This window comes from Chelonia mydas, chromosome 18 (assembly GCF_015237465.2).
Source record: "Chelonia mydas isolate rCheMyd1 chromosome 18, rCheMyd1.pri.v2, whole genome shotgun sequence".
NCBI classification, from domain to species: Eukaryota; Metazoa; Chordata; order Testudines; family Cheloniidae; genus Chelonia; species Chelonia mydas.
The window spans coordinates 313,930-332,688 of NC_051258.2; the positions used below are offsets into that span (position 1 = coordinate 313,930).

The following is an 18,759-nucleotide window of genomic DNA, read 5'->3' on the forward strand; positions in this document are numbered from 1 at the left end:
TCCATCTTTGTGTGGAATGTTGGTGTAGAGGGCTTCTACATCCACAGTGGCCAGGATGGTGTTTTCAGGAAGATCACCGATGGACTGTAGTTTCCTCAGGAAGTCAGTGGTGTCCCGAAGATAGCTAGGAGTGCTGGTAGCATAGGGCCTGAGGAGGGAGTCTACATAGCCAGACAATCCTGCTGTCAGGGTGCCAATGCCTGAGATGATGGGGCGTCCAGGATTTCTAGGTTTATGGATCTTGGGTAGCAGATAGAAGACCCCTGCTCGGGGTTCTAGGGGTGTGCCTGTGCAGATTTGTTCCTGTGCTTTTTCAGGGAGTTTCTTGAGCAGATGGTGTAGTTTCTTTTGGTAACCCTCAGTGGGATCAGAGGGTAATGGCCTGTAGAATGTGGTGTCAGAGAGCAGCCTAGCAGCCTCTTGTTCATATTCCTACCTATTCATGATGACGACTGCACCTCCTTTGTCAGCCTTTTCGATTATGATGTCAGAGTTGTTCCTGAGGCTGTGGTGCTTTAGCAACATTTGGTCCTGTTAATTATTAAATAAACCTATTCATAATATTATACCCAACATTCCTTTAGAATAGCTAAATGCAAATCATGCACTGATTCACAAATTTTCCACTCTTTATGTTTTCAGAAACAACAACCTTCCATGTAAAATGAAGCAAATGCACCAAATAAAAAAAAATTGGGTGAACTAATCCATTTAAAGTTAGAATAACAAAGTTCTTATATGAGAGTTTAAACCAAATGTAGTTAACAATTCTGGGACAAAAATGCAGGCTTTAGAAGTAATTACAGAGGTTTTGCATCTAATTTCTGGGTTCCAAATCATTCATAAACAATTTTCAACCTTCCTGGACTACTATGTATAGTTTTGTTTTTGTTTTTTTAAAACCAGAAATATTGAAATATGGTATAACAATAAAGTCTCTTGAGCAGGGAAGACCATTTTACTTATGTGATGGGGTATATTGTAACATTGCTTTCGTAGTGGAAAATGGATGCACTGTTAAAATTAAGTTAGGATGGGTAGATCTAGTGTGTTACATTTGGCATTTCAGCCATCTAAAGCACGTAAGTGTCCAACTCATTTATCACTTTCAGAAATATCATTTTTTGACACTGTTGTCCAAAATGCAAGGCTATGAAATAGCTTGCTCAGAAGGTTCACATTCAAGGATTGATGAATATTACAGCTGGTTTTGGTGCAGGATGAGAAATCAAAAGAAGCTGGTTGTTCAGCCAGCCAGCTGGTGTTAGAGAGAAGGAGAGTGATGTCTTTCAGGTTTCCTGGCTGGACACACATGGGGTGCAGTTCTGTCCCCTGCCCCCATTGAAACAAAATAAACCAGAAGCTGATATAAAGTGAACAAATCCTAAGATATATTTAATAAATAACACATTCTTATGGAACATCTAATAACCTACCCCTTATATGAAGATCAGAGTTACATAGTATAACAAACAGTAATAACCTCATTAGTTTTACTGGATGTGCTTATTAATTAAGGATTAACATTCTCTGATTAAACCAGTGGTGATTTGGTACAAGCTAGATCCAGGGGTGGGGACAGAGGGAAGGTGAAGGAACTACACTGAATAAAAATGGTACCCAAATAACCCCCCTTTCTCTCTGTCCTCAAGTTTAATGCATGCTGGACCATAATGTCAAGAACTTACCTGGTACAGGGTTCTTCCTGGAGTTTAAATTCTGAGACTCTGCATTCTCCTCCGGTTGCCCATCTGCTTCCACCTCTTCTTTCTTTTGAGTATCTTTTACAACTTCATTAAGGGTAGTTCTTCTGCTCTCCTCTCCATCTAAATCTCCCTGAACAGCAGGGAGGGAAATTGGAGATGGAAGAAGAAGAGGAGGAGGAAGAGGAGGGGAAGGAGGTGTTGTAGTGGTAACAGCAGCAGAAACAGGAATAGGAGGAGTTAGAGGAGGAGAGGGAGAGGTGGAAAGAGCAATGGAAGATGGTACACTTTCCACTTCTGCAGGAAGGCCTTCCAAAATCTCAAATTCAAGAGTCAATGGTGCAACTTCCTGTTGAACTATTTCTGCTATGCCATCTGTAGCAGTTACTTTTTCATTAACTCCATTAATTTCATTAATTAGATTAGGACTAGCAGTCACTGGAATATCACTAGTTGCTACAGTACTAGACTCCTTGCACGTATCAGCATCAGCCTCTTCTGTTGGTGAAGGGTCTGATTCTTCTGTGCAGGGTGTGGCACTGGATATAGGCATTGTCTCCTCTTTCGGGGAGGTTAGTTCACAGCTCTCCTCTGAGTCAGCTGTGAATGTAGATTTACTAGAAGCAGCAGCAGCAATAGGAACAAGAGGGACTGGTGATGCAGCAAGAGGAAGTTCTGGTGGTGGTTCCACTGAGGCAGCCTCAGAGGTCTGGTCAGCTTGATCTTTTTTCTCCCCACTAGGCTCTGGTCTGAGGACTGGGGAAGGAGATTTTAATACTGAATCTGGTTTTGGCTTCTCTTCTAGGGAAGAAAAAAAAACAACATTACAAGGACAGATTACAGAGTAGCAGCCATGTTAGTCTGTATCTGCAAAAAGAACAGGAGGACTTGTGGCACCTTAGAGACTAACCAATTTATTAGAGCATGAGCTTTCGTGAGCTACAGCCCACTTCATCGGATGCCTAGAATGAAACATATAGTAAGAAGATATATATATACATACAGATAAGCTGGAAGTTTCCATACAAACTGTAAGAGGTTAATTAGTTAAGATGAGCTATTATCAGCAGGAGAAAAAAACTTTTGTAGTGATAATCAAGATGGCCCATTTAGACAGTTGACAAGAAGGTGTGAGGATACTTAACTTAGGGAAATAGATTCAATATGCGTAATGACCCAGCCACTCCCAGTCTCTATTCAAATCCAAGTTAATGGTATCTAGTTTGCATATTAATTCAAGCTCAGCAGTTTCTCCTTGGAGTCTGTTTTTGAAGCTTTTCTGTTGCAGAATTGGACAAAAGGACAGATTAGTTTACCAATTTAGTTTTAACTAGCCATGCTTAGGGTCCTTTTCACTGCTCCACTCTGTGTTCTGTCCATTATTCCAGGAGCTCCTTGGAAGAACTGCAGAAGCAGCAGCTAACCTTTAAATCTAAAGTGAGAACCAAGACTCTCGGGGAACTTTAATATTTAATGGACAGTTGAAGTTTTAAGAACAAAAGTCTTTTCAAGAAATCACCCTTTTCTTGAGCAAAGCATACTTAGAAACCTTAACTACGGAAGACAGGTTTGTTAATTCTGGAAACCTACAGAGATTTTGTTGCTCAAAACAGGACTCTTCTTCCTAAAAATGACAATGAACACAAAACAAAAATAAATGTAAGTTAAATTCTAGGGAAGAGGACAGAATGGCTTAGTGGACGGCGTGTAACACTGAGACCCAGGAACTACAACATTCTGAAATTCATTCTAAAAATGAATCCCTCTGTGACCTTGAGCAAGTCACAACTCTAACTTTCTCTATTTGTAAAATGGGAATACTACTATTTGCCAACCTGAGTAGACTGTTGTGATGATTAGTAATTTGTTTATTGCTTTAAGGATGCAAAACACCATGCTATTATTAAGAAGTGAGATAATTTGACAAGTAATCATAGAATCATAGAATCTCAGGGTTGGAAGGGACCTCAGAAGGTCATCTAGTCCAACCCCCTGCTCAAAGCAGGACCAATCCCCAACTAAATCATCCCAGCCAAGGCTTTCTCAAGCCTGATCTTAAAAACTTCTAAGGAAGAAGATTCCACCACCTCCCTAGGTAACGCATTCCAGTGTTTCACCACTCTCCTACTGAAAAAGTTTTTCCTAATATCGAACTTAAACCTCCCGCACTGCAACTTGAGACAATTAACTCCTTGTTCTGCCATCTGGTACCACTGAGAAAAGTCTAGATCCATCCTCTTCGGAACCCCCTTTCAGGTAGTTGAAAGCAGCTATCAAATCCCCCCTCATTCTTCTCTTCCGCAGACTAAACAATCCCAGTTCCCTCAGCCTCGCCTCATAAGTCATGTGTTCCACTCCCCTAATCCTTTTTGTTGCCCTCCGCTGGACGTTTTCCAATTTTTCCACATCCTTCTTGTAGTGTGGGGCCCAAAACTGGACACAGTACTCCAGATGAGGCCTCACCAATGTCAAATAGAGGGGAACGATCACGTCCCTTGATCTGATGGCAATGCCCCTACTTATACATCCCAAAATGTCATTGGCCTTCTTGGCAACAAGGGCACACTGTTGACTCATATCCAGCTTCTCGTCCACTGTAACCCCGAGGTCCTTTTCTGCAGAACTGCTGCCTAGCCATTCGGTCCCTAGTCTGTAGCGGTGCATGGGATTCTTCCGTCCTAAGTGCAGGACTCTGCACTTATCCTTGTTGAACCTCATCAGATTTCTTTTGGCCCAATCCTCTAATTTGTCTAGGTCTCTCTGTATACTATCCCTACCCTCCAGCGTATCTACCTCTCCTCCCAGTTTAGTGTCATCTTCAAACTTGCTGAGGGTGCAATCCACACCATCCTCCAGATCATTGATGAAGATATTGAACAAAACTGGCCCGAGGACCGACCCTTGGGGCACTCCGCTTGATACCGGCTGCGAACTAGACATGGATCACTACCCACTGAGCCCAACAATCTAGCCAACTTCCTATCCACCTTATAGTCCAACAATAATAAAACAAACTAAGTTTCTAAATTCCTCAGACCTTCAGGATATCAGAAAAGACTTATTACACTCTACCTTTACACTTTTGTTTTAAATTCTAGCAGTGAAAATTAAAATTTATCCCACGTAAAACTGAAAATGAAGGGGATTTAAGTATGGTTTCCTCTGAAGAGAGGTTCTATTTCATTTTGAGGTATGCTAGTGAAAGAGATCAGGCTGGGTTGGAAAAAGTAAGGTGAATTACCATATCATAATGCATTATTTGAGATGTGTGGTCCCTATGGGTATTTACTGTGGTTGCATACGCACCCTATGTGCCTGTGACCAGAAGATTTTTCAGTAGCAGTTGGTCCATACCTGTGCCCTATACCTCCCTGTGGCCTGAACCAAGGGCATAAAAGGCACCAACCACCTCCCCAGTTCCTACACTACAGTGAATAAAGTGAAGATTCAAGCAGAGGGGATGGAGGGCAGGTCGTGAATACCCACAGGGACCGCACAGCTCCAACTCCAGTTACTATAAGTTTTTTTTGTTTTTGAGTGCTTGTCCCTAAGGGTGTTTACTGTGGGCAACTCCCAAACAGTACTCGTTGAGGAGGAGGGTGTGAGGAAGTATGTTACACCACAGATAGAAAGATCGTTGAACCAAAGGAGGAATCCATGGATGAAGCTTGAACAAGGACATAATGTCTAGTAAGAGTGTGTATTAAGCCCCATTCACCACTCTACAGATTTCTAAGAGGGGAATTCCTTGCAGGGAAGCCACCAAGGTGGCCTGTGCTCTGGTTGAGCAGCCCTGACACCTGTAGGGAAAGGACTCTATGAGCTCATAGCAAAGGAGGATGTAGCACAAAATCTATTTAAAGAGACGGGTTTCCCCTTCATTTGCTTGGTAATGGAAACAAAGTGTCTAAGACTTCCCAAAGGGCTCTGTCCTTTCCAAGTAGCAGACCAAAGCTCTGTGGACACCCAGTGAATTCAATCTTCTGTATCCTTGTTGATGTGAGATTCTGGGTAGAAAAAGAGGAAGTGGACAGTTCGATTCAAGTGAAAATCAGAGGGAACCTTAGGGATGAAATCTTAAGGACACTTTATCCCTATGAAAGATTAAGTAGGGAGAGTCCGCCATGAGGGCCCTGAGCTCACCCATTCTCCTGGCAGAAGTGATTGCTGGTAGGAAGGCTGTTTTCATAGAAAGATGTAAAACAGAAGAAGTGACCAAAGGCTTGAATGGCAGGTTCATAAGCACTGAGAGTATCAAGTTCAGATGCCAGGCAGACGTAGGTTTTAATACCAGGGGAAAGGTTCTGATGATACCTTTTACGAACCCCAGAGTTGTAGGATAGGTGAAAACAGAGCAGTTCTCCACCAGGGGATGGAAGGCATTAATAGCCGTTAAATGTATGCACAGTAAACTAATGGAAAGACACGATGCCTTTATGGAAAGAATATAGTCCATAGAGGGCCCCAGGTTCCTCTACAGGTAAGTGACATTGCTGACAGCAGAGGGAGAACCGCTTCCATTTGGCAGTATAATACTTCCTTGTAGAGGATTCCCTATTTTTATTAAGGATGGATTGGATCTCTTCTGAACATGATCTGTTTGTTTTCCATTCGAAATCTTGGGATGGACTTGGATAGTGTAAAGAGCTGCTTTTGGGCAACTACATGACAGCGTATAACAGTTTGGGAACTACACTCAGGGACTAGTCTAGCACCTCTATTCATTAACACATGGAACAAGACCAAAACCAGTCTACCACCAGGAGAAATCATTTTTACAAAACTATTAAAAAGTGGATATTTTGAAATACTAAATTTATTCATTACGAATCATTAAGAAATAAATGGGATCTCTAAATGCTGGAATAGCCAGAAGTAAAATGTTTCAGCGCTCCTATCCATAGTGCCTTCACTGTGCTTTGCAGTGCTACAGTTCTGAAATTGCATTATGTTCCCTCAGAATAAATATAGAATTAGATATGACCAAGGATAATGGAAAATTTGTTACCCAACAATTTCCTTTCTGGGGACTGATCTCTCCTGCAATCGGAGACACTCAAGCTAGACTTCTTTTCCTAAAATATACAGTTCAGACTTGTCCATGAGGTTCCAGGGCTCAGCCTTACCTTCATGTAGGCAAAAAAGCCTATGGCAGGCTAGGAGAATAATTTATTCCTTTAGAGAAGTATTTCATCTTGTTTAGGAGATACCCTTCATAAGCCACGCTGTCAGGTTCAAATAATAGATAAAAGAGGAGATTCTGTCTGGGATAATGAGAATGGTCATAGCTTCCTCTTTCTTGATCTTTGGAATTACTTTTCCTAGTAGCAGAACAGGAGGGAAAGCATATAGAAACAGGTTTCAGAGTAGCAGCCGTGTTAGTCTGTATTCGCAAAAAGAAAAGGAGTACTTGTGGCACCTTAGAGACTAACCAATTTATTTGACCATAAGCTTTCGTGAGCTACAGCTCACTTCATCGGATGCTGGAGTGCAAGGGCTGGCTGAGCCTGGAGGAGGTGGTGCGCCTGCTGAATGGCAATGAGTTTGCTCCTACAGAGCCGTTCATGGAGGAGAATCCTGCCTGGGAGGTGCAGCGTGTCATCCTAGCAGTCTTCCTGGGAGGCTGCACCTTTTCTGAGATCTCTGCTCTCCGATTCCTGGGGAAGGAGAAAGGATACAAGTTTATACTCCTGACGACATCCATCACAAGCAGCACCCGGCTGATGGACGCCATGTTAGAGGCGAAGGTGTGAGGCAGGGGTGAGCTGCAGCCCTGGCAGAGCAGCTTGTGCCAGCCAGGGTCACACTCCACAGTGGACACTGCCCAGGCACTGCACATGTGACACTGGAGTGTTACACAGCAGCAGCCGGAGCAGGGCAGACACGGAGCCCATCCTGCCATGAGCCTCTCCTTGGGCTTCCCGAAGGCTGCAGATTGGGGTTTAAATGGATGAAGAGACCTTCAGTGGGTGGGGGGACGTATCTCTGGGGAGGCGAGAGGAGGGAAGAAACTGTTGTTTCTCCAATCTTAGCTGTAGCTCACGAAAGCTTATGGTCAAATAAATTTGTTAGTCTCTAAGGTGCCACAAGTACTCCTTTTCTTTTTGCATAGAGAAACAGATTCAACCTTCCTTGAGTCAAAGCATATTTTCCCAGTGATTTCTGGTCTGCTTTTCTGATGAAGAAAAGTCTTATTTTCACATTTTGACTGAATGTGAACAGGTCCATCTTGATTCAGGGACTACTCTGAGTTGTTTACCTGCCGACAGTGTAGCCAGCTTGCATTTGTGTTACAAGTCCCTTTTATGTGGCTCATCTTAAGGGAGGCTAAGTGACATTCCATCCAGGAAAGGATCTGCATTGCTTCCAGATTTAGACATAATCTCAATATTTTACGTTTTTGTACACCATGTTTTTTTTGTACATCATGTTTTTGTGATTAAATCAAGACAGGCATCTTTCTCAGGTCATCAGAGAAATGCTGAACAGCCACCTGGACTCTTTTTCTGCTACAAAACTGATGCTCTAAAAATCATCTCTGAGTTTGACCTCACTTCTCTGTGTATTGTGATGTCCTTGCAACCCTAAAATGCTGGTGTCAGTGGTTAGGATTTTGAGGTTCAGATGGTGAAAGAAAAAATTCTACTATTACCGGGATTTCCTGCTTCCATCACCTCGGAGACTTGATCACACTGGACAGCATCTTTCCTTTTCATTACCTTGCTTGGGAATCATTCCAAGCCCATAAGAGGAATCTCTGAAGTTCTTTCATGGGCAGTCTTGCCCATGGAGTAATCTCTATGATGAGAATAGAAGATCAGGGAGCTGCATAAAACAGATGTATGTCACTTGGTTCTGTGATATCTCATGGATAAGTACTTGAACCTTGTCAAAAACATCCTCTACCTTGAGAGGACTAGAGCCCTCCTTGCGTCAATGTTGACGTCAACATAGACAATCCTCAGAGAGTCCAGAGATTTTCTTTCAAGTTTGTCACAAACCCAGTGCCTGAAGAGCACTGCCAGAATTACTTGCTGCAAGGTCTCTTGGGATCAGTTCTGATGACTGTTGCTCAGATCCTGAACTCGCCAATCTGGTTATTATCACCTACCAATAACTTCACGAAAACCATGAAAGGCAGAAAGACCACGTTATATCAGCAGTGATGATTTCTGTTGGCAAACCAGAGAATTTTCCAATCACAGGGCCTAACTGTAAAACACATATAGAGCTTCTGTAAAGTCCAGCAACCTCTATTGGTCTCCTCAAATGATTTCAGTATTATCAGAAGAGAGCATTTCCATCCTGAATTTCATCACCTTCATTGACTTGTTCACTCTCTTTTGAAATCTCATATGGTTCAAATTCCTCATCGTTTTTGTACTTCAAAGAATCTGGAGTAGAACCCTGAGCACTTTTTATCTTAAGGGACTCAGCTCAGGGAGACATGAGACTGTATGCAGAATGGTTTGATGTATTATGACATCTCTCAAGCTTCAAGAGGGGACAAAAAGGGATTTTGAGGCACCTTGAGCTTGAGGGAGCATCTGTGTTGCAATATTTCCTATACTCACCTGTCAAAAGTCATTAGATCTAAGTCTTTGATATGTGGAATACCCTGCCCCCTAGGCATTTTTCTGAATTTGAAGTCGACCCAGAGGCATCATACTGATAATTTGGACCGGAACAATTGGCTCCACTGTTGGGTGTGAGCTCCCCCCTAGCGGTTCAAACTCATATTTTGCCCCCAGGTAAACTGAGTCCCTTCTCTGGTAGGAAGGACTCTTAGGTTTCACTGTGGTGCTCCTCATCCCTTAATATGAAACTGGACAAGTGCCAAGGAGGAGTGATTTGACCTTATGGAGGTGCATCTGGAGGTATTACCGTTGGTGTGGGGAAGGATATGAAGGCCTGAGCATGATGTCCAGATGCTGAGCAGAGTGCAGGTCTGCAGACAGAGTGTGCATTTTTAGAGGAGTGGGAAATAAATGGAGAGAAGCAACTTGTCAGGTGGCTCCATTCAGAGGACAGAACTCCAGAAACCTTGACCTCCTAAAGATGGAGGGAGATTTTGTTTAGTGTAATTCCAAAATAAATTCTAAATTCTAAATAAGTTCTAGGATTGCTAATGGATGAGGTGGGAGAGCTGACCTGCTGCTCTGCACTTGTGAAAGCAAAGGATTGGTGTAAAGGCAGAACTGCCTCTGGTAATTGCAGGAAGAGGGGAATACCTGCAACGTCTCAGATCTGGGGAGTGGTTATGATTCAGAATAAACTTCCATTTTGACATTTGTATATGTTGTTGTTGTTGGGTTTTTTTGTTTTGTTTTTTTTTGTTTTTTTACACAAGGGCCCTTGTAATTTTGAGAACTTATAATAACAGTAGTAACTCTAGTGTCTCTGAGACCCTGGAATATAACCTGCAAAACTGAATTTAATGAGACCATGTAAAAATATAGAGGCTAAGACAGACCTAATCAATCTAAAAGGAAGGATGGAGAGTAATACAAGATGGGAACTTAACAGATATATGATTGGACACTTAATCTGCGAGTGTTCCCCTATACAACTTAAAAAGCTCTGCCTATCTTTTCTGGGAATCCAATGGTCTTGAAAGCATTTGTTTTTGTTTTTCTTGCTTTCCTTTTTGGGTTGGTTCAATGGCCAAGCAGAAGAGAAAGAGTTGTAGACAGAGAGCCTATCTGAATGTGCATCCAGCAGAAAGGCCCTTCTTTAGGGCTGCCTGGCTGAATACTGGTTCTATAGACATACTGGGGCCGATGGCACAAATGGCACTTAACAAGGGACACTGAAAGTAGACGTGAACTTGAAGAGGCCTTTGTTACCAAAGGAGATTGCTTTGTACTCCACTGACTATGTGGAGTCCAATGTCAATTTTTTGACATTTACAGTCATCCCTACGGAGTAGAGGAGTAGAAGCAGCAGGGAGGTCGATACTCAAGCCTCTCATCTGGATTGTGCTGCCAGAGGGACACTCCTAGTAATTCTTCAGAGTAAGTGAAGAGAGATTAAAATGTTAAGTCTGAGCCACCACTACAGAGAAAACCTCGGTGAAAATCCAAGGAGCAGTGGTGAAACCAAATGGTAGAACTCTGTACTGGAAGTGACAAGGGCCCACTGTAAATCTCAAGAACTGTCTGTGGGTCAGGCGGATATCTATGTACAAGGAAGCGTCTTGCATAACAAGAGCTGTAAATCGCATGCCGTTTTCTAGCAAAAATATGACTGGCTTGCATATGAAGCAGTTGAGATGACGGATCTAGGACTAGTCCTCATCTTACCTTTTTTCTTGGGGACTGTGCTGATGACCCAGGCAAATGGGACTGTTGGGTCTTCTGATGCTTATGAGGAGGTTCATAGGGTTGCTGACGGAAGAACTGAGGAGCGCTGTACTGTCGTGCAGGAGGTGGGCAGTAGAATTTGTGCTTGGATGCTGGTGTAGAAATATCCAACATTTGCAGAATGGCTCTAGAGTCCTTGAATGAGTGCAGGGAATCATAGATCTTCTGGTTGAAGAGGTGAGATTCACTGAAAGGGAGGTCCTCACTTATGTCCTGTATCCCCCTGGGGAAACCAGATGAATGCAACTGGGCACAAAGATAGGTCTGCTGAATCTACTGAGGCCTGGCACATCATCCTGGCAACCAGTATGCCTTCCTGGAGTGGTCATAATCCTGCTGAAGAAGCTTCTCCACAAAGTTTGCTAATTGGCCATAATTTAGAAAGTCATATTTTGCTAGTTATGCCAGGTAATTAGATATCTGAAACTGAAGGCTGGCTGAAGAAAAGACTTTATGACCTAGAAGGTCCAATCTCTTACCATCCTTCTCTGTTGGACTGGAACACAGATACTGCTGCCTGGCCCATTCACTAGCAACCTGAGTAACTAGGAAATTGGGTGTGGGGTGAGAAAACAGAAACTCAGACTCCTTTGTAGGTACATAGCATCTTTTTTCTGCCCCCTTGAGGGTGGGCGTGCAAGTGTCTGGAGTATGCTAGACAGTGCAGGCTGGCTGGAGAATGGCATTGTTGATTGGTAGCATCACTCTGGCAGGTACTGATGCATGCAGAATATCAAGTAACTGATGTTGGCTGTCCTGCATCTCTTCCAGTGGAAGGTGGAGGGCATCAGCCACGCTCCGGAACAGTTTGTGGAACTGGCGGTAGTCGTCTGGTGAGGAGGAAGGAATCGATGACATCTGGAGACAACAAGGGGAACCACATCCAGATCTGGTGGTACCACTGAAGTCAGGCTAACCAGTGCATCCTCCAACCTGGGTTCCGATTGTCTACTTGATGAAGGTTGGAGTGGCAAGATGGGGACTCCTCTCAGGCCAATCAGGAAGATTCCAAAAGCAGATACGGGGGCCAAGACCCCCAGTATGGCCAACCAGGTGGTTGCTGTGGTGGGCAAGGTAGCAATAGCTCCTGTGTTGAGGAAAGGGAGGATATTACCACCGAGCCGCCGGAACCTTTGGATATTTGTGCCAACGGTACAGGAGAGGCGGACCCTGTGTTCCGTTGGAGTCCTCTGATACCTAGAAGACAGATCCTTGTTCCAACAGGGGAGCCAGCAGAACCGAGCACATCACCGGGGAGCACTCTGGAACACGACCAAAAGCAGGGGAGCGGGCTCCCTTAGGAAGCAAATGCACCAGGAGATGTTGAGCCCTCACCTCAAACAGTTCATGAGATCTAGGTGCAGACTCGAAGCTTCCTGGTGTCAGCGGCATGTGTTCCAGAGTTGGAATCCGGCCTGGAACAGCAGATTGCTTCAGAACCGATGATTTCCGTGACTTCAGTGGTACCAATTCAGAAGGGGTATGCGGCTCAGTAACCAGAACCAGCAGGTCCAGTGTTCTATGCGACTTCTTCTTGTGCTTGTGACCCTTGGATTGTGCTGCTTCCCCATGGCTGGAACTCACAGAGGATGAAGCGTCCTTCTTGGGACTTGAGGAAGACTTACTGCCATGCTTATGCACATGCGTCCTTGCCCCAGCATGGGGCTCGTAGTGCTGATATCAGTGGAACCAGACTGGAGCTCCATGGTATGAGGCGCACTCCTTGACTCCTCAGGCTCATGTACAGGAGGTGTTCCACAGCCTGGATCCAACTGCATCATCACGACGACTTCCAGGAGGTGATTCTTGAGGCAGACAGCCCGGCCTTTCTTGTTACTGGCTGGGAAGGAGAGGCAGATACTGCATCTGGATGTGATGTGGACTTCCCACAAGCAGTAAAGGCAGCGCTGGTGCTTGTCGCTCACCGAAAATGAGCGAGGGCAGGAAGCACAGATCTTGAATCACGGTGTCTTTGGCATAATCCAGTACCCAAGTGCGGGTGCTGGGGGGAGTGGGAAATGGGAAAACGGCAAAACAGCATCCCAAAGTCCTTAAAATTCTGAAAACTACTACTGACACTAAAACTACTACAAAAACCAACAAAATACTAATTATATACAAGAATAAACAGTCTTTTTTCCCTGTATTGTAAAAAGTGCGTCACAAGAGACGAGAGAACAGAAGAGGTTCTGACTTGGACCATGCGGCAGTGAGAAGGAACTGAGGGCATGGAACAAGGACACATGCATAGACCAACAGACACTACTACTTTCAAAAGCTCTGACTCTAAACGCATGGTGAATGCATATAACCCTAAGTGGAATACAGTAGGTACCATCAATCAAAGAAGTACTCTTACTGATACATTTTCCGAAACAGAGATTGGGAAAACTGGAGGGAAAGGAAGGGGAACTCTGGGGATGGAGTGGAGGCAATGGGGGAAGATCTGAACTTCAGATAGAGGAAAACAGGGGGACAGAGGAGATTAAAGTACTCTGAAGACTTCAGCAGAGCAGAGGCCTGCTTGCTTCTCCATTAAGACATTAGAAAGGGGGAATAAGTCACCAATGTCCCACCAAGAAAACAACAATAGGAGCGAGCTGGGTTGTTGGGGACAAGAGTGGTTGCGGTGATGATATCTACAGGGTGGGCTGGATGAATGAGATCTCAGTGGGTTCAGATATTCATCTGTACCTCAGAATGTTTATCTGAACCTAGTCTACAGACAGCACTGACGTTTTCCCATCATTTGTTCTGATATGAACATTTCCAGTGCAGCACTGACGCTGATTTTGCACATATTACGAGTATACAATATAGGGTGGCTGTTTTCTGCTTTTTTTCTCCAATATTAATCCATTTTCCTAAAACCAACTACATGTTTAAAAAATGAACATCGTGAAGATTTTGAAAAATCTTAAGCAGAGGTTTAAATAAACCCACTCCAAACCCACTCTGAACATGCAGAATCTCGCCAACCTTTGGCTGAAATTTGGCAGTTCTGATTCCATTCCCCATTATAGCTTTTGCAACAGAGTCATAGCCACAGCCCTGTGTACTCTGTGACAAACTTGACCTAAATTCTGCAGCAATATCCCGCCTGTATTATGCAGCATTCCAGTGCAGCAGACTGAAGATTCCACAGCAGCTTTTGAGAAAGTTAAAAAATTGAGGTTCTTACAGAATTAAAATAAAAATAAATAATTCAAGCACTACATTATCCCTTCTGTTACTTAATTTAATATAACATTTAATTTATTTTACACTGATCCTAATGTTTCCATATGCTGCAGAATTTTGTACTGAACATCATAATTGTATGACCGATGTTGTCAAAGGGAAGAAGATTAGTGAAATTGGATAGCAGGCACTTTAGACCTTGTTTCAGAGTAGCAGCCGTGTTAGTCTGTATTCGCAAAAAGAAAAGGAGTACTAGTGGCACCTTAGAGACTAACCAATTTATTTGAGCATAAGCTTTCGTGAGCTACAGCTCACTTCATTTCCACTGAATGCTTCCGATGAAGTTAGCTGTAGCTCACGAAAGCTTATGCTCAAATAAACTGGTTAGTCTCTAAGGTGCCACTAGTACTCCTTTTCTTTTTTAGACCTTATGGCTCCTGAGGAGATACTTTGTGGGATAAGCACAGTAGCTGGATGTGAACATGTTCACCAGTGACTTTGTTTACAAGGTTAATAATTATGATATTGAGATGAATGGAGAAATTCACATCTTTCAGAGTTATTGCTGAAGGCTGCCTCCTACTCAGGCAGACATCACTGCATCAGTTTACACTGCGGCCTAGACTACACTTAAAAAGTAGACTGACACAGATACTCAGACATTCAGAGGAACAGCTGAGCGATACATCTATGCCGACCCAGTCCCTGGTGTAGACATTGTTGGATCAACAGAAGCATTCTTCATTCCTAGGGGAATTCTGCGCCAAAAATTAAAAATTCTAAGCCCATTTAAAAATTCTGCACAATTCTGCATATTTTATTTGTCAAAACAACACAATATAATCGCACCTGTTTCAATTATTTTGGTAATTTATTTCAAAATACTTGTCAGCAAGTATGTCTGAAACAATATAGACAACAAAATAGATTCAGGAAATGTTTTTTAACAAATAGATTCCTTACTAGGCATATTAATACAGAACTCTGAGTAATAATTCATTTAAACAACAATACACAATTGTATTTCCTGCACCCCTCAGAAGCAAAACAAAGGCTTGGGGGAGTCAGAGGTATCGGAGGAGCTGAGGGAGAGGGAAGTAATTGCTGAGGAGGAGCCTGGGTGTGAACTTGGAGGGTTGATGGGTATAGGTGGGAAAAGTATGGAACAGGTTTTTTGGCGGGGCAGGGTGGGATTGTTAGGGAGCTTCCCCCATGCAGACACTGGCTGACCCCCAGGCTCTCCCATTCAGTCAGGCATATCTGCCCTTATCCCCATGTGTCCCTCCACCCCAATTCAGACACCCACTCCCCTCTTTCCCCATGTGTCCCTCCACACCCCCAGCCAGCCCCTCCCCTCATCCCCATGTGTCCCTGCACCCCCTCCCCACATGTTTCTCTGTGCCCCCACTCAGATATCCACCTGCCCCCATGCAGCCCTGCACTCCCTCCCCCTGTGTCCCTGAATCCCTTCAGCCATCCCCCTCCACTCATCCCCATGTATCCCTGTGCCCTCACTCAGCCATTCCCCTTCCCCCATGTGGCCCTGTGCCTCCACTCCCATTCAGCCCCTGCTCCAGTGTGTCTTCCTGCATTTGCCCTTATGAAGCCCTGTCTGTGACTCCCCAGCAGCCCCACGCTGTGTGTCTCCTGAACTGGCCCGACAGGTGCTGTGAAGAAGGCACTGTAGGCTCTTTTGGGGGGAGGGATAGCTCAGTGGTTTGAGCATTGGCCTGCTAAACCCAGGGTTGTGAGTTCAATCCTTGAGGGGGCTATTTAGGGATCTGGGGCAAAAATTGGGGATTGGTCCTGCTTTGAGTAGGGGGTTGGACTAGATGACCTCCTGTGGTCCCTTCCGACCCTGATATTCTATGATTCTATGATTTTTTCTCTTCCCTATGGTAGCTGGGGCTGGCCGGGAGCAGCTGCTCTGTTCTAGCGCCACAGCACCCTCTGGTGGGCAAAAGATGGAACTGCAGCAACTTTCTGACAAGTTATTTTCTGAGGAAAAAAATAAAAATATGTGTGGCACATGAATTATGTGCACGTGTAGCGGCACAGAATTCCCCCGGGAGTACTTCTTCCATCAACCTAGCTACCAGTGCTTGGGAGGTGGTGTTGATACAGCAACAGAAAAACACCTTCTGTCGGTGTAGCACCTAAAATACAGGGTTACAGCAGTGTAGCCACAGCACCATACATATGCCGTTGGAGCCTCCATAGTGTGGACAAGCCACCCCTCTTTCCCTCAGTTCATGTTTAGAAGGTTTACTTCACAATCAGGAAGCCTAGAAACTTACTTATAAAAGATAGTAAAAGCTTGGATTCTGGAGCTCATCTGTAAGGCAACAGTTATCCAAGTCCACAGTCATGAAATTCCTGAGTTCATTGGGCACTGGCTTTCTTAAGGTTATGTTGGGATGTAACCCCTGTTTACACCAGTGAGTTTGTCCCACTTTCAGGCATCAGTGGCCAGACCCGGTGTATATGGACTAATATGAATTCCTAGGGCAAACAATGCAAGTTGTGATTTGCTTGTGCCCTAAGAATGCACCCTTCCAAAAAACTAGTTCAGCCATACAAAGGCTTATTTTCCCGCAATGAAATGTGAGCCTTAAAGTCTGATTGAGATTATTTTAATGTCTGATATTTTAATGTCTGCTGTGAGCTTTAAAGTCTGACTGAGATGATTTTAATAGTTTATTTCTCTACTTTTTTTTAAATAAAGGGAAAAAAACCAAGAACATTAAATGCAAATCACTCCCAACCCCAATGTTAAAGTCAGATTTTTAAACACAAAAAATGTCAGGGAATACAATAAATAAGATCGTCAGAAGAGACATCAACTCACCTTCATTACACATTGTGACGGGGTGTACTGGACCCTTTGAGACCCCTGGCTGAAGGCCTCATGGTCCTACTACCCCCTGCCCCACAAAAGGAGCAGTAAAGGGTGGGCCCTCCAGGCCTGCCTAAAAAGGCTGCAGTGAAGAAGCCAATCAGAGCCCAGCAGATTCAGTTAAAAACAACTGCAGGGCCTGAACAGGTCAGTTGCTGGCCAGGACCAGAAGGGGAAGGAAGGACCAGAAGACCGAAGAATTCTCCAGGCAAGGAGGCCTGGGAGAGACCCTGCTCAAGCACGGAACAGAGAACCAAAGCAGATGATGGGACTAAGTAGAAAGCAGCTCAGGGAAGGCAGCAGCAATTATTAAAGGGAAGCAGCACATGACTGCTGTTTATAGGGACCCTGAGTTGGGACACAATAGTGGATGACCCTGGGTCCTGCCCAACAGCCACCGAGGAAGTGGCCTAAGCCCCGAGGAGGGGATAAGGCTTGTTTAGGGGCCCAAGTGAAGGTCATGACTTAAAGGGGCACCAGAGAACTGTTAAAGCTGAAGAGTTGCCAAGGCAAAAGTCCTGGAGGGCAGGAACAGACATAAAGCTAGCCCAGAAAGGGCTGAGAACTGAATCCAGAGGCAGGGCTGCAGATACCAACAAGGGCACAGTGACCGTCCTTTTTGGATATCTGTTACCCCAGAAGGGCTTCATTCATTTTAGACATTGTGTGACTTAGCCAGAAGGCTGAGCCACTGAAGACCCGCCTGATGAGGGCAAAAGACAGGGAGTACCACCAGCAGAGAAAGAGTGCAGGTTCACATCCAACTGACAGGAGGCACTCATGAGAGGTAAGCGCGCCCTGTCACACACATATAGTATTTCTGATTCCTAATTAGGTCATTAAACATATGGTCCAATTCTCCACTGCTTTAAGGCATACAACCTTACTAACTATGAACTGATATAAATGAATACAGAAGGTGCAAAGTACGAGAGGCTCGGGTCTCTACAGTACGCACAATGGAAGTGACTTAAGTCTGGCCTTCACAACCGTGCAATGGAACTACACTGGTTAACTTTTAACACAGACCCTTTGCCTTTTCAATGCAAGTCTGTGTGTGGTCACACTTATTTTGGAATAAAAGTGACTTAAATAGGACACTTCTCAAATAACAAGAGTTCTGAATTAAAGCCTATTTAGTTACTTTGGTACAGGTTTGTTTGTAGACCACCCCTTAAATTTACTGAGAACTAGTTTAGATATGTTTCAGAGTGGTAGCTGTATTAGTCTGTATCAGCAAAATAAACGAGGAGTACTTGTGACACCTTAGAGACTAACAAATTTATTTGGGCACATAAATTTGTTAGTCTCTAAGGTACCACAAGTACTCCTCGTTTTTTTTAGTTTAGATATGTAACCATAACATTGTACTATCACTTTTTCATCCAGTGTCATTATTTCAACTCAGTTTTATTTCATGATACTTTAGGCTTTGATTTTTAATGGATATTTTCTCTCTCTCTTTACCTACTGCTCTCTTGTACTTTAATAAATTAGCTCTTTAGTACTTTTTCAGTAAGAGATAAAATAAATAAATAAATACCTAACTGCTCTTATATAGCACTTTTCATCAGTATATCTCAAAGTCCTGGATTTTCATTTTTGTACCTAATCAGTT

At 43.9% G+C, this 18,759-nt stretch overlaps 1 protein-coding gene across 1 annotated transcript in view; it reads right to left on the reverse strand.

Moving 5' to 3' along the window:
- The window catches only part of EIF4G3 (eukaryotic translation initiation factor 4 gamma 3), a 382,496-nt gene that overhangs the window by 152,471 nt on the left and 211,266 nt on the right, over positions 1-18,759 (reverse strand). Inside the window, 1 exon segment of the mRNA XM_043531915.1 lies at positions 1,689-2,504. Coding sequence (XP_043387850.1) covers positions 1,689-2,504 — 816 coding nt within the window.